The sequence below is a fragment of the Spea bombifrons genome, chromosome 1 (genome assembly GCF_027358695.1).
Source record: "Spea bombifrons isolate aSpeBom1 chromosome 1, aSpeBom1.2.pri, whole genome shotgun sequence".
In the NCBI taxonomy this organism is placed as follows: domain Eukaryota; kingdom Metazoa; phylum Chordata; class Amphibia; order Anura; family Pelobatidae; genus Spea; species Spea bombifrons.
The window spans coordinates 47208446-47227724 of NC_071087.1; the positions used below are offsets into that span (position 1 = coordinate 47208446).

Here is a 19279-nt window from a genome sequence, read left to right on the forward strand (position 1 = left end):
GGTCAGACTGTTGCTATTATGTTTCCTGGGTGACTAATTTTCTGCTCTAGCCTGTCAGGTCAGTGCACTGAGCGCTTCTCTATGCGCGTGAAGCGACTATCAGGTTAAGAATGATCCATTTTTTTTTTCTTTGCCTTCTACAAAGGCTCCTGCCGGTAAATACGATGCATTCAATATTAAGCCTACATGCTATTACAATCAGCAGAAACACATTATTTATCCTGGCTTTCTAACTGTTCCTGTAATCACAACATTAACCCAATTTTTAGAAATATCGCAATGTATAAATGGATTTTTTTTTTTTTTTTAAAACCCCATAAATATCCGTATCCCATCAACGGAACATAATAAAATTGAATTTAGAAAAAAAAAAAAACTAAATTTGGCAGCAGATAAGAACCATCTAGACCATGACACAAACACTCAAGTCTTCCTCGGCCCTCGTCCGGTCTTATATTTTGGACAGCCATATGCCTATCCTACGCGTGTTTTATTTCACTTATTGTGTTATTTTATTTATTGACCATTTCCGCTGTTTAATTGCTCCTATCTACCGTTAATTCTTTCTGATAAACTGCTTTGTCTGGCACCGTTTAGCCTTTGCGCCTCAGCTGCAATCCCTTCCCCCACCGGCAAAAATATATATATATATATATAATATTTCCTAAAGGAAAGCCAGCATCCTCCATCCTCACCTCTGTAATGAAAGAGGAAGGCCGGATTAAATGCATGTCATCAAGTGTGTGACTTGATTGCAAGGCACATGGATGGTGTGGAGAGGGCATTAAGTTTTTTTATTTTATTTATTTTTTTCTTTTATATAAGACAGTGTACCACCGCAGGATAAGGGCGTGTTAGTCCCCTAATAACGACCCCAAGACAATAATAATCATGCCAGCCGTGTCCCTGTGGAGTCAGGGCTGCGGGGGGGAGCAGGAGACGTGGCTGCTGCCGCTGTTCCGAAGCTGAGGATTTGCAGAGCTGGAGGTGGTGGTGGGGAGGAATGGAGGGGGGTGTAATAGGAGGAGGAGGAGGAGGAGGAGGGAAGGCTACAGAGAGAGCAGTGCCCGTGTGTGCGCCTCTGATTCCCGGTGTAATTTGCAGCCAATCATCAGTAGGTGTCCACATCCCTGCATCCTCCTCACCTCGGCGCCAATAACTCTCCACCTCTCCTCCTGCCTCCCTCCTCCTCTCCCCACTCTTGCTTCCTCACCCCCCCCCGCCCTTCACAGCCCCCCCATGCCTCTCAGCCACACGCAGAGAAAGAGAGAGAGACTGACTGACTCCCAGGCTGCCTCCCTCCCTCCCTCACACACACATCGACTGGAAACTGACTGGAGAGCAGCGCGCAGGGAGACACACATACATCCACGCACAGAGGGGAGAGCAGGGACCACCGACACACCAGCAGCACAATACGCTCCCTCCTCCTCCTCCTCTCAAGCCTCTATTCTCTCTACCTCTCTCCCAGCCAGCATCCTACCCTAAACATACCTATATACACCCACAGACGATATTTGGGGCTGTTCCTGTTTTTATTTTTGAATTTTTATTTTTTTCTTTATTTTTTTCTTTATGTAGGGTATGCAATAATACATATTTTTTTTGCAACTATTTCAGTGGGTCTACTTGAACCTGGCATTTCCTCTGGACTTGGCACTTCTTTCTTTCTTTTTTCCCTCTCGCTCAGGGTAATGTGTGAGTAATCCAATGCAAACCCAAACTGGCAGCAGCCCTGTTTTCCTCTCCATATAGTGGTAAGTACGGAGATTTTGTTGCTACCCCCCTCCTCCTCTTTGGCCCCCTTTTAGGAGTGTGGGGATGGATGGATGGATTTGCTGTAATGTGGCTAATGTGAATTGGTGGCTGATTCGTTTATTAATTAATATGGCTCCTGAACCCCTCCCCCTGGATGTTAAATATGACCTTTGATCTCTATGTCTCCAGTAGCTGGAGGAGACATGAAATATTGAACAATCTGCAGCCACAGTGGGTTAGCGGTGTAATAAGTAAGCCTGGAATAATTAAGGACATCAACTCCTGGTAGCAGCTCTTGTTAGTATTAGTAAACTTGGTATTTTGTTTAGGCTTTTACTATTGTTGTTGTTATTGTTGTTACCTGTTACACCCCCCCACATTCACACACACACACTTTTCCTCCTCCCTCCCCTATATTCCTCCACAAACTATATATTAACACTGTATTGTATTGTTTCTGTGTGTGTGGTTGGGGGTACATGATGGATGAGATGGTGTGGTCTAGTTTTGCAGATAATCTTCTCTTCACATGCTTTTGCCATAACTAGTTTTGCATGTGCAGGTTATGGCATGTGATTTACTGTTATTGTAGAAACCAAGATCGTCCCATATAATATGCTAGCCCCCCCCCCAGCTTCTCTGTCTTGGATGCATTTAGCCTGAAGCCTTTTGGGGCAGCCTTTGTACTGCTATCAGACCTCTGACTGCTTTCCTTGATAGAGGGCAGAGACAATGATGCTTCCTTGTGCCATAGAGGACAAGGTCTTTTTGGGGTTTAAATATTTGAAATATACAGCCTCTGTAGGATGTTTCTTAAAATATTTTTTTTTACCTATTATCTCCTACCCCCCCCCCCCCCGAAAAAAAGACTTATGTAGCCCAAGCTATCATATTCATATATTCATATAGCTTAGGCAGAAAGAGCCTTTGCACCCCTATAAGTTGGGCTTTCCACGGATCATTAATTTAATTATGTGCCTAATTACTGTAATTGATAACCATTTAGATCTGTGAATATCACGGTGTGTAATTGGACTTGGCCTCATTTAGCATCCCCATCTAAAAATACCTGGTCCCGTTATGGAGGGCTCGCAGGTGACACCTAAATAATCTATACTGTGAACTTGTGAATTGATGACAGTGCTGTGTAAGAAAGTGCTAGCTGCTTTCTCAATGATCACAGTCATATGCAAAAGTTTCCACTGTATTCATGGAAGGCTTCACTGCTTAACCCTTTGGGGGCGAGAGGGGATGCTTTGTACACCCTTGGGCCTGAGGGAGTTAATTCAGCACATGGTTGTTTTTGCCCCCCCCAGTTTTTTTTCCATTGGGACACAATAAAGCGTCTTTGCCTGTGACCATGCCATGTTTGTGCAGGTGCCTCGTATTCACAGTGTGCTTCTTACACTGTGATTGTAAAGGACTCGGTACAGCTGCTGCTGGCTCTTAGATAACACGAGAAGAATATGAAATCGCCTGACTTATTTTTATCTGGCCCCTTTCTCATCTCTCTCCCTTTCCTTCCGCTCTCTCTCTCTCCCCCTACTCTGTCTCCTTTCCCTCCCATTGCAGGGGCCCACCTCCCCACTCTCCACCATTTCCATGGCCGCTCCAATTGAGACCTGTCCTTGGTACATTGAATTAAGACCCTAGCCGAGCCAGCTGTTCTGTGATTCCAACTAATGGCCGTCACACACAGACACACACAGGGGCCGTGTGGCGGCGGGCAGCTCCTCGCTCTCCTCTCACATGTATTATTATTATTATTATTCTACTCTGATGCTTTGTCGACTTTCTCAGCACTTAATTTCCTAATTTCCTGTTCGTGGTTTTTTTTTTTCTTCTTCTCGCTCGTGACCATTTTGCTCCCGGGCTTTTGCTGCGTTTCCTTGCCTTGACAGGACTTTATTCATACATTCAGCACGTTAAATGCCCGGTGGTTGGAGGCACTCTTACCCTCTCCCATCTCTGATTTACATGTCTTTTGATCTCCACTTTCTCTCCCGTCTCTCTCCTTGGCATTTGTCAACACCCCCAATTGCACCCCCTCCGTCCCCCTCCTCCTTGCCACCTTCAGGTATTCTAACCAGCTATTAATGCTATTATGCAATTCAATTATGCATGGGTAGGAAAGGGGGGGGAGAGGGAGGTGGGGGGGAAACCGTTTTTTTTTATTAATATGATAGAAATGATCTTGACGGTATATTTCTTTCTTTTCTCTCCTCTTCCCGCACCTTTATTGGAATGATTCCCTTTGTCTCACTTGGAACAGTTGGCATTTGTGACAATGCTCGAGAAGATGCTCCGTGATAAATCGTTATCCACAAAGGAATAAAAACACACGTTCGTCTTTCACAAGAGCCCCCAAATAAAGCAATCGGTTTGGGTTCGTGAGTGGAAGGGGCTCACCCCATCTAGAAAGGTGACTGAGTTACCCTGCTTCGGTTCTTTCCCCCCTCTCTCTCCCCCTGCCCCCTTCCACCTGCCCTCCTCCGAGATGTCCAATATGAACACTAATGTCTGTGTGGAAAATGGACAGAACCCAGAGGCTGCCGTTCTCCCCAAGGATAACCTGGTGGAGGGGGCTCTGAATAGCCTCATGGATTACAACTCGGAAATGGAACGCTATAGGTCGTTTGCAACCTTTTACAAAACCAATGGAGCCTTCCCCCAGGCTGCTAAGATTGCCAGGATCACCACCCCCATCTTCCCCAGTGCCCGGATCGGCATGTCCCCCTGGAACTGCGATAATGCAATGCTCTGGGGGAGGAAATCCGCCGCTATCAACCCTAATAGGACCAGCATGCACAGAAACGACTCCCAGAGGCTGGGGAAGCCTGGCGGGGCGCCAGAGTCGTTGCAAATGGCAAATAATAATTTCCTTTCCACCTTATCCCCTGAACACTGCAGACCTTTGGCAGGGGAATGCATGAACAAGCTGAAATGCGGCGCCGCTGAAGCAGAGATAATGAATCTCCCCGAACGCGTTGGAACTTTTTCCGCCATTCCGGCTCTAGGGGGCATCTCATTACCTCCAGGGGTCATCGTCATGACAGCCCTTCACTCCCCCGCAGCAGCCTCGGCAGCCGTCACAGACAGTGCGTTTCAAATTGCCAATCTGGCAGACTGCCCGCAGAATAATTCCTCGGGAGCCGGCGGGAACCCTGCCAAGAAGAAAAGGAAAAGGTGTGGGGTCTGCGTCCCCTGCAAGCGGCTCATCAACTGTGGAGTCTGCAGCAGCTGCAGGAACCGCAAAACAGGACACCAGATCTGCAAATTTAGGAAATGTGAGGAGCTTAAGAAAAAGCCGGGCACTTCACTAGAGGTCAGAGGAGATGATTCTTTTTTTCCCCGTATCCCCCCCGTTCCCCCGCCCCTCCAGTGCTTCTTGTCTGGCTTCAAGATGCACTATCCCCTGTGTGAAGGCTCGCCGGGGTGGTGAAAGAGCCCCGGCCCGTATGCGAGAGCACGTTGTGTGCCCCCCCCGCATACCTCACGTTAACCCCGTACTCTCCGCGGGGATCTCACGTGTCTTTGTTTACCTTGTCATTGACAATGTTTCTATCTTTACTCGATACATTTTATTATTATATTTTTTTTTAGTGTTTTGGTCTTATGTTTCACGTTGTACTCATCAGTCCTATTAAATTATGAATTGAATGGTTTTATGAAACATTATTTATTGTCTGGGGGAAAATGTAAGTAGGCAAAGTGCCGCTGAAGTGATCCAAATGTCATGTACGGGCCATAAATCCACATAGGCACACAGTTATTATTGTATTTTATTTATCTATAATCCCTACGCGGTCAGTAATTCCAAACACACACACGCATATATATATATATATATATATTTATATACCATTCATTTATTCTCATCATATCATTCATGGATTAAAATAAAACTTTTGGTCCCAAACTTTTATCAGAAAGAGAATGAGGTCTATGTCAGCAATAGCACGAAAGAACATAAAGTATACAATAATCATTGTTTGCGATACGTTTTTTTTACAGGTTTTTAGCGGCTTTTTTAATCGTTTGGTTGCAGGGGTGACTTACTCTCAATTTTAACGCGTTTTACAGTTTAAGTTTAAAGGAAAATTTGGTGCGAGAAGTGGGGATACCCTCAATATCTTGATGGTAGTGAAAGGGTTAATGTGGATAAGTATTGCTCAATCATGGAAGCCATAAGGAAACAAGAAGTGTAACAGATTATATATATATATATATAGATATATAGATATATACATATGTGTGTGTGTGTTCTCCATACTACTGTCCTAGCATCCACACAAAGCATCATATGCTCCCCCTTATACAGGGAAAGATGCTGAAGGACGAGCGTTGAAGAAAAAAACAATAATTTGCTTTTAATGTTTTAAACAAACTAAACTGGTAATTGTTTTATTGATATTAATAAAGCAATTGAGCTGCTGGAAATTTCATCTTTTCCCCACCCCTGCAAAATCAATATGCAGTTGACAGGATGATAGATTGTGCTCAGGCTTTAGTTTGCCTTGACTTTTTTTTTATTGTTTCAGCTGCTTTTAGTCACCGGATATTTAGCCTCAGTAAACTAAGTAATGTTAGTTTCTCATTTACAGCAATCTGTTCAGCAAAACCATATTATATATATATATATATATATATAGTAAGATAGGGTGTATAGTATAGGTTGGTTCTGTCAAGCTAAGCAGGTAAAAGAGTTGATGGTGGTACTGACAAGCATATCATATCTCATAGATACTTTTACATATATGTAACTTTTATATATATGTAGTAAATCCAGCTGCTGTCTTTCTGGATTAACATCAGCATGGCCAGCATAAACGGGAATTTTCTCTCTGTATTGGATAGTAAAATCTTGGGATTATTGTGACATTGAATATAATACTTCTGTAGTATGGGCAGTGAAATAATACTTGTGATAATATATTTTTGTGCTTAAAGGTGAAAAGGAAGACACATGGTTGTTACCAATATCCCTGCACTGGTATTGCCTTTATCTTAAGCACTAGGCCATGCTGATACTTTACCCATTAAGTGCAAGATGTTCTTTGCGAAAAATAAAATAATGTTCGTTATGATATTTCATGGAATTAGTTAAGCATTTCAATGCGTCACCGTGTACCGTGTGATTATAGGAACTATCATTAGGTAAAAGGTGTCATTCGAAATACCGTATGTGTCTGGGAGTGCTTAAGTATTGCAATATTCCTAAATAAATGAAATAGTTTATTCTAATAATATTCATTGCGAGGATTCCTTAATGGGGAGTATGAAAGGTGTTATCAACTACGTTTTAATGGAATAATAATTGGAAAAGAAACTACATCTAATGAGAGCAGCATGATTTATAAATGACTGTAACACAAAAAAAAACATGTTAAGGGGGAACTACCATTTCTTATATCAAAATAGCTGGCAAACATCCATTACGTTGTCAGCACCATATGACTTCACGACACCATCAAAACAGCCAATAGGCAGCCCGTGACGCAACAGTATGTGATAGAATCAATGGCAGGGAATCTCTGCTGAGAGGGTATCGTACTGGACATAAAGTGACGTGAATGCTAAAAGCTGTATATGTGATAATATTCATATTGATGGCTAATATGTTAGTGAGTGAAGGACCATAGATTACTTGGAAGGTTTAATTTCACAGCGTACATTAGTTAATACTGAAAATGGTTGATGAGGGTATGATACCTATATATCACACGGGACACAAAAGCTTTACAGCCATGCTGGCCTCTTGTCTCATGCTTCTGGTATACTTCAGTGCATGTTCTACCTCCCAGACCATGTTGCTGTGATGTGTAATGCAGATGTTGGCAATGCCAGGGTGGTCATTTGTGGTTGTTTAATAAAGCCGGGGCTCCCGGTTACTATTAATTTTGCAGTACTAAAGTGCTACAATACTTGATGACGTTTAATTTTCCTTTGAATTACATTTGGTAATTAAGTGGTGCAAATGGACATAACCCTGTAAGGTCTACGTTCTCAGTCTTGAAGCCAAAACATGGATGGCTCCCTTTACTGATTGCCAACACCTTTGTAATGAAATGCTCATTGGAAATACCCTTAGACATGGCCTATAATCGCTTCATATATGTTTATTGGTCCAAAATGGTTTGATGACTCATTTTTATAGAATTAGCCGCTCAGACAAATCTCAAAGCCAATTTAATATTTTTCAGGCGCTAGAAAGAGGTACGCTCATACAGGTGAATATAAAATGGCACAATAAATTGTGAGCCAAATCTAAAACTCTAGGAACCATTGCTACTTTGTTTCTTGGGTTATCTTGCATATGTACCTTAAACCTCAGCAAATGACACTTTTCTGCACATGCTTTTTTGATATTGTAGTAAACAACTGCATTTGCCTTTGATGCTCAGGCCAGGTTTTCACTATTACAGTGCTGACATTGGTGAAGTAAATGGCGTTATTGATTATTGGATTGGTGATGAGTGCACTGGTTGTCCATCTGAATTGTAGTATCAGGGCCAGACTGGGCATAATGCAGAAGTACTTTAAGTCAGACAGTCACCTAGGTATGGGATCACAACTAGTGGCTGGATACAATAGCCAGACATATCCATTCAGTGGCTGCACACTATAGCGGCCGATCTGCTGCAATCCATTCAGTGGCTGCACACTATAGCGGCCGATCTACTGCAATCCATTCAGTGGCTGCACACTATAGCGGCCGATCTGCTGCATATCCATTCAGTGGCTGCACACTATAGCGGCCGATCTGCTGCAATCCATTCAGTGGCTGCACACTATAGCAGCCGATCTGCTGCAATCCATTCAGTGGCTGCACACTATAGCAGCCGATCTACTGCAATCCATTCAGTGGCTGCACACTATAGCAGCCGATCTGCTGCAATCCATTCAGTGGCTGCACACTATAGTGGCCCATCTGCTGCATATACATTCAGTGGCTGCACATTATAGTGGCCCATCTGCTGAATATACATTCAGTGGCTGCATATTATAGCGGCCGATCTACTGCATGTTTATACAATGGCTGCACACAATAGCGGCCGATCTGCTGCATATCCATTCTAGGGCTGCAACAACTAATCGATAGAATCGAAATAATCGATAATGAAAATCGTTGCCGATTAGTTAAATCGATTTTTTATTGATTATAAGATGAGGGTTTTTTCAGAGCAAATGATCTGAAAAATACCCCTCGTATTATAATCCGGTTCATTCAGTGTCACTTACAGCAGTTACTACTTCCCAGTAACTCCCTGCAGTCACTCTGACGATTGGCCCCACCTCTTTCTTTCCCCCAGTCCCTTAATGGGGTGTTTAGGGTTAATTTAGGGGCAGTTATGGTTGATGGGGTATTTAGGATTAATTTTGGGGCAGTTGTGGTTGATGGGGTCTTTAGGGTTAATTTAGGGGCAGTTATGGTTAATGGGGTCTTTAGGGTTAATTTAATGATGAGGACTGAGAGTTAATTTAATTTAATAAGGTTAACTTAAGGTGCAGTTAGAGGTTAAGGGGTGCAAACTAGGGGGATCTAAATCCTGGGGGCAGTGAAGATTAATCCTGTATTGTGTCAGTGTCTGAATCAATGAGGGCACTATGGTATATCTGGGGGGGTATAAGGCGTATCAGGGGGTATTAGGCATGGGGCATATAAGGCATTTGTGGGGAGGGCAGTATGGCATATCTGGGGGTATATGGCATAAGTATGGAGGGCAGAGGGTCATATCTGGGGGTATACGGCATATGTGTGGAGGGCAGAGTGTCATATCTGGGGGTATATGGCATATGTGGGGAGGGCAGAGTGGCATATCTGGGGGTATATGGCATATGTGGGGAGGGCAGAGTGGCATATCGGGGGGTATATGGCATATGTGGGGAGGGCAGAGTGGCATATCTGGGAGGCAGTGTGGCAAGCCTGGGCTCAGATGTGCATAACTGGGGGGTAGGTTGGGAAATAAAAACAAGAAATGCATTTTTATCAAATTTTTTTTTTATTCCGCTCTTTTTAACATCCTGTTTTTTATTAAATTATCTTAAATAAATGAAAAATATAAAAATTTGTATCCGATTAATTGAAAAAATAATCAGCCAATAATCATTAGTTGCAGCCCTAATCCATTCAGTGGCCGCACACTATAGCAGCTGATCTGCTGCATATACCGTATTGGCTCGGATATAGGCCGCACCCTAAAAGTTTGGTGCTTTTTTAAAGAAAAAGTTTTTTTCTTTAAAAAAGCACCAAAAAAAACATGCTGCCACTCTGTCCCCCCCCGAGATATGCTGCCACTGTCCTCCTCCCCCCGAGATATGCTGCCACTGTCCTCCCCCCCGAGATATGCTGCCACTGTCCTCCTCCTCCCCCCCCCCGAGATATGCTGCCACTGTCCTCCCTCCCCGAGATATGCTGCCACTGTCCTCCCTCCCCGAGATATGCTGCCACTGTCCTCCCTCCCCGAGATATGCTACCACTGTCCTCCCTCCCCGACTTACCGGAGCAGACTCCCGGGTGTCTTGCGGGGCCGGCGGGGGACATCTATGGAAGTTGTATACGCGTATTGCGTAGACGTCCCCCGCCGGCCCCGCAAGACACCCGGGAGTCTGCTCCGGTAAGTCCGGGGGGGCAGAGGTAAAACGCGCTTAGACAACCTCCCGTGCCAGCACCCCCCCGTGGGAAGTGCTGGCAGGGGAGGCTGTCTGAGTGTATCGGGGAGTAGGATGCAGGTCCCCTGCACCACTGCGGGGGATCTGTATCCTAACCCCGCTGCCTGCCCGACGCCCGGGACATGCGCTAGACCCCGAATATAGGCCGCACCCCCACTTTAAAGACTTAAAGTGGGGGAAAAAAAGTGCGGCCTATATTCGAGCCAATACGGTACATTCATTGATCTACTGATGAGCGGCAGGTCCGGTGCAGGTAGAGCAATGTTTGGCAGCAACCCCCTGCTTTCTATATTAATTTGTTTTCAAAAATACCTCTCTTGTTACACTTTGCTCAGTCCACATATCTAACTATCTAGTTATCAGTCCAGAGGTGAATAAAATGCAGCCACCATGTTGACTGGAAAAAGTGTTGGAGATATGGGTGACAGATCAGAGTGTTTCACCTGATTGGCCCACCCTGTGTATGTTTGTGAGCCCTCTGGCATAGAATTTCTATGTCATACATCTAGCTTGTAGTTGTCCCATCTTTCATACAATACGAATTGTTTTCATATTTGAAAGATTAAAAGATCATTTAAATATGTCGATAACCAGTAAGATAACCATTGAACTGCACCCCTTCTCATACAGCTCTATGCAGCCACTCAGTGGTTGCTCGTAATGTTCAAATAATTCCATATCAGAATATGGAGACACTATGTGAATCAATAAATACAACTAATTAATGTATTATTCCATTAATAATACTATGTCTTATGTTTGCATTTATGGATAGTGGTGAAAGGCTGCCATGTGTAAAATTTACTTGGATCTTTCTATTTTTTCTCATCCCTGATACTGACCTATTAAAGGGACAGTACCCTCAAAAATATTAGCATGTTTAAATTTACATATGATCTAAATGTCTAGATCATTATATATGTCATCTGAGATATATAAAAGGCCATTAATATCTCATCTGACTTCATCAGACTATATTGTAACCAATCGAAAGCTTGTGTTCAATCACAAATATCTTCAAGGAACCACATTTTTGCCCAAGGCACGCAGATGACTTATTGACCTCTGCATAAAACATTTGAAGAAGCTGAACCATGAAATTAGATGTCTACTCTGATTTCTAGCAGAGAAGGATCAGACGTATATCACATGATTTGTTCATAGTCAAGAAGAATGATTTGGCATAAACAGCCCAATAATAACATCATTTAACCACGCTACGCAACGCTGCTATGCCGTGCCTCTTTAAAAAGTTGGAAGGACCCAGAAACCAGTGATCTTGCAATTAGTCCACTATGGTCCACCTAAAAGTAAATGTTAAATTCTTAATTCTCAGCAATTTACCAACTTTAGCTAAAGAGTGATTTCCCACAAGTCTCAACACCAGAGAAGAGTATAGAAAGTAGCATGACCTCTAGGATCTGGACATTCACCAGTCATCACCACTAGTCATGTGACCACGTGTTTCTACTATACATGCGTCGGATGTTTGACACAATACATTTTATATAGTATGGATTTATCACCCATATGACTTTTAAATGTAGATGCGCCACCATTAGTAATCCATGGACGTAAAGCTAGAACATTTTACTTGCCAAAGATTAGTTTTGCCCTCCAAGATGATTGCGTGATTGGAAATGTAGTTATAAGCCCGCAGCATAATAAATACGATTACATAAATAAGGAATAAAAATGTTCCTAAAATAGCACTCTAGATTATATAACTAAAATAATTTATCGAAACTACTTCTAGGTTGTTATTTAATGCCAGTCAGCGTGGATACATACAAAAATTAATCTGAGAGAAGCTGAGATCTGTAACAAAGGATGGCGTATCTAATCTGTTCCCTGGTTTGAGGTTCAAGCCCTTCTCCTTCCCCACCCTTCCAAAGGCTGCCAGAACCAATCAACAACAATCAACCACTTCACAATATAGGAGAGATAACAATGGGGAGGAATAATCATGTAACTGTAAAAAAATAACCTGGTAACTTAAGATAGCTTTTACCCATTTATACAGGGAAGGTGAGTTTGCAATAAACGTATTGCTTATTTTAAGTTATAATCAATATTACATGAGTTTATTTAGTGTATGAAACTGTATTTTGGGGAAAAAAACATGAAAAATCCACTGATTTACGCTTACAAATCTGAGATCTAGAGAGATTGGTCTAAAAGGAAAACTGGAAACCTCCAATATTCTTGGAAGCTTAATGAAGTTTTGGATTCTTAGAATTCTATCTCCTAAGCCTACTATCATTTATAACATAAGTAGCATATTGTTTGGTTTGTTTGTATCTCATCTATATATAATTCAGGGCGTTTTATTTTTTTCCCCTAGGATAACCTTCAAATTTTATTGATTGATTATTTGATCGTTGGCTTACTTACAGTTTTGACTCCTCGATATATTTTTCTTCGTAAAGCTGTCATTTAAAGGGATATACCCACATCACAATTCCAAAACGAAAACAACGGGAGGAAGCAATTACCTTCCGTGAATGATTTGATCGCGCATAATGTGGTTGCTTTGCTTATTCATGGGCTGCAAAAATATATTGTTTCCTTTTTCTGTAGGTCTGTTGAGTTCAAGTCCATTAGCTATTTCCAGTTGTAACAAGTGAGATTAGAAATTGCGGTTAGGGTTTTATTTTTTCGAGAGGTCATAAATCTTATGAATTAAGGTATAGTAATGTACAGGGTATAGCGGCAGGAAGACGGCGGCAGGGTGGCAGCCTCAGTGGGATGTATACAAAACTGAGGGGTTGCATGAGAGTTGAACGTTTCAATTCAGTGGCTTCACTTTGTATCATGAGGCAACCTTCGAGCTTCTTCAAGAAGGAATGTGAACACTTTGAAGAAATCCTCGCATTGCCTATGTATTATGCAGAGCCTTCTCAGCCCTTCTTGCAGGAGACGCTCGCCAGACTTGGCCCTTTATAATGCCGAGTGAAGCTAGAGAGCAAAAGTTTCAACTTGAAAAGGAAATTAACATACAACATCAAAAAACCACACAGAACTTTGTGGAAATAGGTAGTGTTAGGAAACACACCGAAACGATGGCTCTGTTTAAATAACGTGAACCTACAAACGTTTATCAGTAGATTCCCTTTAAGTTATTCATAGGGTTAAACATAAAAGCAGTGAGAGAAGCCGTGCTTGAAAGATTCAACAGATAATTTGCTCCATTCATTTCAAGAACGTTCACAGACCATTGTCTCTCTACTTAGTACCGGGTCATTGTGGCCATTTCATCCATTAAAAAGCCGAGAACACTGGCTGCAAAGCTAATCGAGGTTTTCCTGTATTCTTCACTAAACAAATGCAAGCAGCCCAGTGACCACAGATCCTAAAACGTCACCGTTAGCACTTAATATTTTATATGGATTTCTACCCATGAATTCATTCCTGGTTCCTAAAAAGAAAGGCCCCTAAATATTTCTCTTTGGCTTCTAATATACTCATAAACCTGCCCAGCCCTATGTATAAGTCACATGGAAGATAAAGACCAGAAAGACACAATAAAGCTCTTTATCTGTATCCACAAGCTGTGTTTCCCAAGGGTACAATTTGGTAGGTGGAGGGATCCAGACGGTGGTATAAATTTGTTTTAAATCAAATAAGCCACAAAAATGAATTTAACTGAAAACTACAAGAGCAAATTACAATTTTTTTTATTGCATTGTCTTATTTTATCTCATTTTCTTGTTAGAGGATCATCTTTCTAATTCCCTCACCTCTGTCTCTCGCACTCTCATACTTCTGTCTGCCTGATAGAAAAGACGTGCATGCTTGAATGGTATTATAATGGTATGGATGTGGGCTCCAACCCCTGCAGAATAAAGTGATTGTTACTGGGTGTTTTCCACCTTTTTATTTTAATTATACCCCCGAACAATGTTTGCTTCTAGCCACTTTCTGGTGAGAGCCCTCTAATATCGTCTAATATCTTGGATAGAATGACTTGGCTTATCAACTTTCTTTAACTCACCTGTACTCATTGATATATTATCATAAAAGCAAAATGTGAACAATGTAAAACTAACTATACTTTAAGCAGTAAATTGTATCAATTAAAATGATCCTATATTGACAACTATCTTCACGCCCAGAATAAAGGGCGATGGTTCCAAGCTATATTCTTGCTTTTGGTAATGTTAGCCAATGTATTATTTGATGATTTGATACAAGCGCCAGAATGCGTATAATATAAGTTTACTTGTACTTGCTGCATGAGTTTGCAGTATATTTGTGCCTGTAGGTGATCCAGATTACAGAGCATTAGAACCGGGCCTGGACTGGCCGTTTGGCATTTACCCGGTAGGCTGGGGTTTGGCACCTCACAATCCTCAGGGTATTAAAATAAACTATTCACCTGGACGTTTGCTGTTTAGTAAATATACTCCAGCGAGAGCGAGCAGCTCTGTGAAGGGGTTAATATAGTAATCAATATATCTGTATTTGTTTATATGCAGTTTCCATCACCTATATGGCTATGTTGTGCTGACCTCCATGTGAACTGATGTGTCAGTGGAGTAGAACAATCAGTAAAATCAGTCTAACGTCACTAGCAGGAAGACGTTACGATGGATTTTCTTTGTGATTTATAAAAATGATTACACTAACAGGAATACTTTGTAAGCAGAAAGGTACCTGACAGTGAGATAGTTATAAGCACGGCCATGCTTCTTCCCATCATATCCCACCATAGGAGCACCTTAGGGCATAAAGCTGCTGGTTTCAAGGGAAATCTACCATCTACATATAAAATCCAAAGCAACCAAAAATGTACGCGACGAGAAAGGACTTTAAGAGTCCTTTACGTAAGTGAAGGCGTTTAAACCTCTGTAAAAACTTTTTATATTAGGGGTCAGGTGAACAACGATTAGAAATGTTGACAAATCCAAGAAGAGAGGTCAGGAGAATCATGTTAATATTGGGTATGATTACAATGGCGCAAGTAAACACAGGTTACGAATCGGAAGTTACGCTGGAGAGGTACGAGGACTGGGTCCCATCAGGGATAGACGTAATGTAAATAGAATAGAAGCACAAAGTTGTCTCTGTCTGTATAGGTGTTTGTGGACTGCTTTCAATTGATTTTAGTTTTCTTTGTGGGTGCTCAGCCTAAGATGATCACAGTCATTCTATATTTGTAGTGCGTATTCATCATTGACATTTACCATTATTTAGACTTGTAGATTAATAGTCATCATCGACATAACAGACCTGCTACCTTCAACAACACCGCTTGCTGACTGAACGTGTTTTATGCAGACGGTTTGTGTGATGTACTGCTAACCCCGAAGAGCAAAGGTATTGCAATGCCATCTAACATTAAAATGCTTAACGTTATGTACAAAATATTGGAAATTGAGTTACATGAATAGTTTTATGAGATTTACCCACACCTGTTTGTAAATGTAGTGCCTGGCATATAGTTCACTGGTTCCATCATACCCATCATGCTAAATGTACAAGAGATGTTTTGTGCAAGCAGAAGTTCATTCAGCATGTGCTATGTGTTCATCTTCTCACCGCTGTCTCCCGGGATTACAAGGGGCTGTGAGGGCACAGGAAGTGTCAGTCTATGGCAAGGAGCAAGGAACCCTACCTGCAGTTTACAAGCATTAACCATTTGAACGCTGGGTCAAATGATAATGTCTAAATTGCAAAGTAGGTTACTACCTTGTGACAGGATAGTAGTAGTAGTAGTAGTAGGTGGTGGAAGACAACTAGTGATCGCTTGTTTAAATAGAGATATAAGGACACTCATAAAACAAATGTGCCATTAGATTTTAATATATATATATATGTGTGTTATAATCTGATATATTACAGTCCCTCACAGTATCGTCTTTTTAGATCGTCTTGGGGTTATGCTCTTGTTTTTCACTTTCCACCCAATTAGCCCAATGCCTAAATTCTGTGACTGGGGACGGAAGCTCTTCCCTTCCTCCTGTGGTTGCAGACAGCTGTTAATTGCTCTTCAAAGATGAGCTGCATTCTTCCACAGTCAGCGTCAAGCTGTCTTGCAAATCGAGATCAGGGGAAAAGGGAACTTTCTTTGCAAGCTCACAGAAGTCTTGACAAGAAGGTCAAGGCTGCAATAACAAGCCAACACACGCTATATCAGTGAGGGATATACTTGACAAGGAATACACGTGATACTTCCACATAACAATTTATTGATATTTTTTAATTTTGGTTTTTGTTTAGAACAGTTATTTGGTTATTTTGACAGGCAGTGCCTCTCCGGTTACCTTCCACAAGAAGGATTTTAGGTTATTAATCATATAATATTCTGTTATTTAAAGAAACAGTCTACCCTTTTTAATTTCTTAAACAATTGCATGTTTCTGTTTGCAATGTTTTATGAATCATCTGTGTGTATTTTCCATTTAAACTCCTTTTAAACAAAAGGAACAAATCATAAAATCTGGTTGTGATTCTTGGCACCAGCCCGTTATCTTCAGTGGTAGTTAGATTTGCATTGTATGTTACTACACAGCTTAATGGGAAATGGTATTGTACTTTATATAGTTCCATTTGACCTTAGGAGATATCCCCCTAAAACCAAGGACATAATCATAACATAGCTAGGGACTGACGAGTTGGCTCTTGTGCGGAACGGACCAAGCTAGGCCTAACTAAATCCCACTCTAGGTGCCCCTAGCTGGACAGTATGTGTGAAGACTGGAAGTAAATATACTTAAGTAAATAAGTAAGTTTTATGAGTAAATATAAATACTGTAGGACTCAACTCGCAAAGGGGAGAAGATGTTCAGCTAGTGTGTCTCAAAAACATAACCCCCTTGCAAAAAGCTAAGTCACATTCTAGCTTTGCAAGTTGTACTTCAACTCCAAGACAAGATTACTGCTTACCAGCTTTACCTCTGATTCATTGGAAAGCCAAGGCATAACTTCTCCTATCAGCGCTTTATTGAATAAAATATATCGCGCTAACCTCTCCTTTCATGTAGTTTTCAAAGCAGGTAGAATGTATCTTATTTAACAAGTCAGATTTTGAAATATTTTTGCTAACATCTTGGCACTTTTTATTCTTAAAACATGTTGCTTTTTAAGTATGCTGGGTTAATTCTGATTCTATGAATGGCTTGGGAATTAGGGTAATATCACTATTCACCCTGAAGAATAATATCAACAAGCAATTCACATTGCCTTAGTATCTCCATGACTGGCAGGTTTCTTATAGCTGTGTGTACCAAATATAAGCATACGTTTTATAAAGGACTTCGCCGTCTACCCCTATGAATCGCTTCTTCTACGTTATTTAGACTGTAGCAAACTAGTGGGCATACCTGGAAACTTTCCAGACTTCGCTGACAGGAGGTCCACCTCTTCTGTTGGTGTTTCAGCAAAGAGAGTGGGACAAACCTTATGCAGGGGCTGGTACCAGTTACCCTGGAATTGGGCAGTAATTGGGTCGAGAGTTGGCCAGAGTGGGAAGACCCTCTAGAAAGAGTAAGGATGACCAAGTACCCCCTCCTCTGCCCAGAGATTGAAAATACCAACCTGGAGATTCTGGCCCAGCCCCTGCATACTGCCATGTATTATGTTGGGGGGGGGTCAGACTCAGTCCATACTTTTCCCATTTTTGTGGATGCGGTTGAAAAAAAATCCTGTGATTTGATAGTAGATTCTATAGTGACTGAAGAAAGGTAAAATTGATACAGCTCCATGTATAACAATGTATGATGTGACTGGTGTTCTGTTTAGTTGTTAATTTGTTTCACCGGGTAGGTGGAACTATACAGTATCTTTCAATCATCAAAGCAGATAGTAGACAAAGCGGTCCTTGGTTTAACCTTGGTTTAATATAAGGTTTAACCTTATATTAAAATTAATATTTTAGGAGTTCAACAGAGGCAAGAGAGCATATTATCCCGCAAGTGGAAAGAGAAAAACATAGCGTTTGGCTTAAGGAGCCTCATTTGCAAGTTCACATATAAGCTCCATAAAATTGCAATGATGCTCTGCTCTCCAACTCGTTTCCATACGACATGATCAATAAAGACATTTTATTATTCGGAAATGTCTTTGAATTTCCTGGTACAGAGCTCATAATGCACATCCCAGCAGCTACATCAAGCTAAGATAGATTGTTGGTAAGCAAAGTAACTGTTTGAAACAGGCCTACATTTTTTTCACAGCAGTTCTTGAATTGGGGTAATTTTTGTGGACCCCATAACAACAGATTCACAACGTGTTCATGTGATAGACTTGTATGATACTTTAGGTTTATTCACACAGGGCAAATGTGGGTTCAACTCTTTAATTCACAATGCATACCTAGCAAATGTGAATCTGCCAACTCTATATTTAGTGGACAAAGCCCAACATAAATTCTGGTAAAAAATAAATCATTCAACAGTTATTGTAGATAGAGAAAGTGCCAAAAGAGCTCATCTCAGTGCCTTTTCACCGATATTGCTTCAGTCCATATTGATATTGGAATCTATTGCCAAATGGAATATGGAGGAATTCACAGAAAGCCCAGCGCATCTGAGTTTCCTTGACATATCTCAGGCTAGGTATTTGTTCATTTTACTGGGGACTCGTCAGAAGAGCCCAACTTTGGGGAAAGATTATCAACTTGGGGAAAGCTTTCAGTGGCTTGCAGATGCTTTAGTATGTAAAAAAGACATGATAAAGATGATAATTACAAAACCGCGGCCAGATGTCAACAGGGCATTGCTGTCTCCAGTTCCCTTAATAACTTTCATTTTACCAATACGTATGTGGACACCAAATTCATGTCCCCACGGAAGGTGAATGGTTTGCTCCCTGCTAGAACATACAGTAAGATGATAGGATCACCCGT

The 19279-nt window shown here is 41.5% G+C and overlaps 1 protein-coding gene across 1 annotated transcript in view; it reads left to right on the forward strand.

Annotated features, from left to right (window-relative positions):
• The first annotated feature begins 4158 nt into the window (after window positions 1-4158).
• Window positions 4159-19279, forward strand: part of CXXC4 (CXXC finger protein 4) — a 44771-nt gene continuing 29650 nt past the window's right edge. Inside the window, exon 1 of the mRNA XM_053461535.1 lies at window positions 4159-5083. Within this exon, the coding sequence (XP_053317510.1) occupies window positions 4256-5083 (828 nt within the window). The 5' untranslated portion in view covers window positions 4159-4255. The remainder of the gene's footprint in view (window positions 5084-19279) is intronic.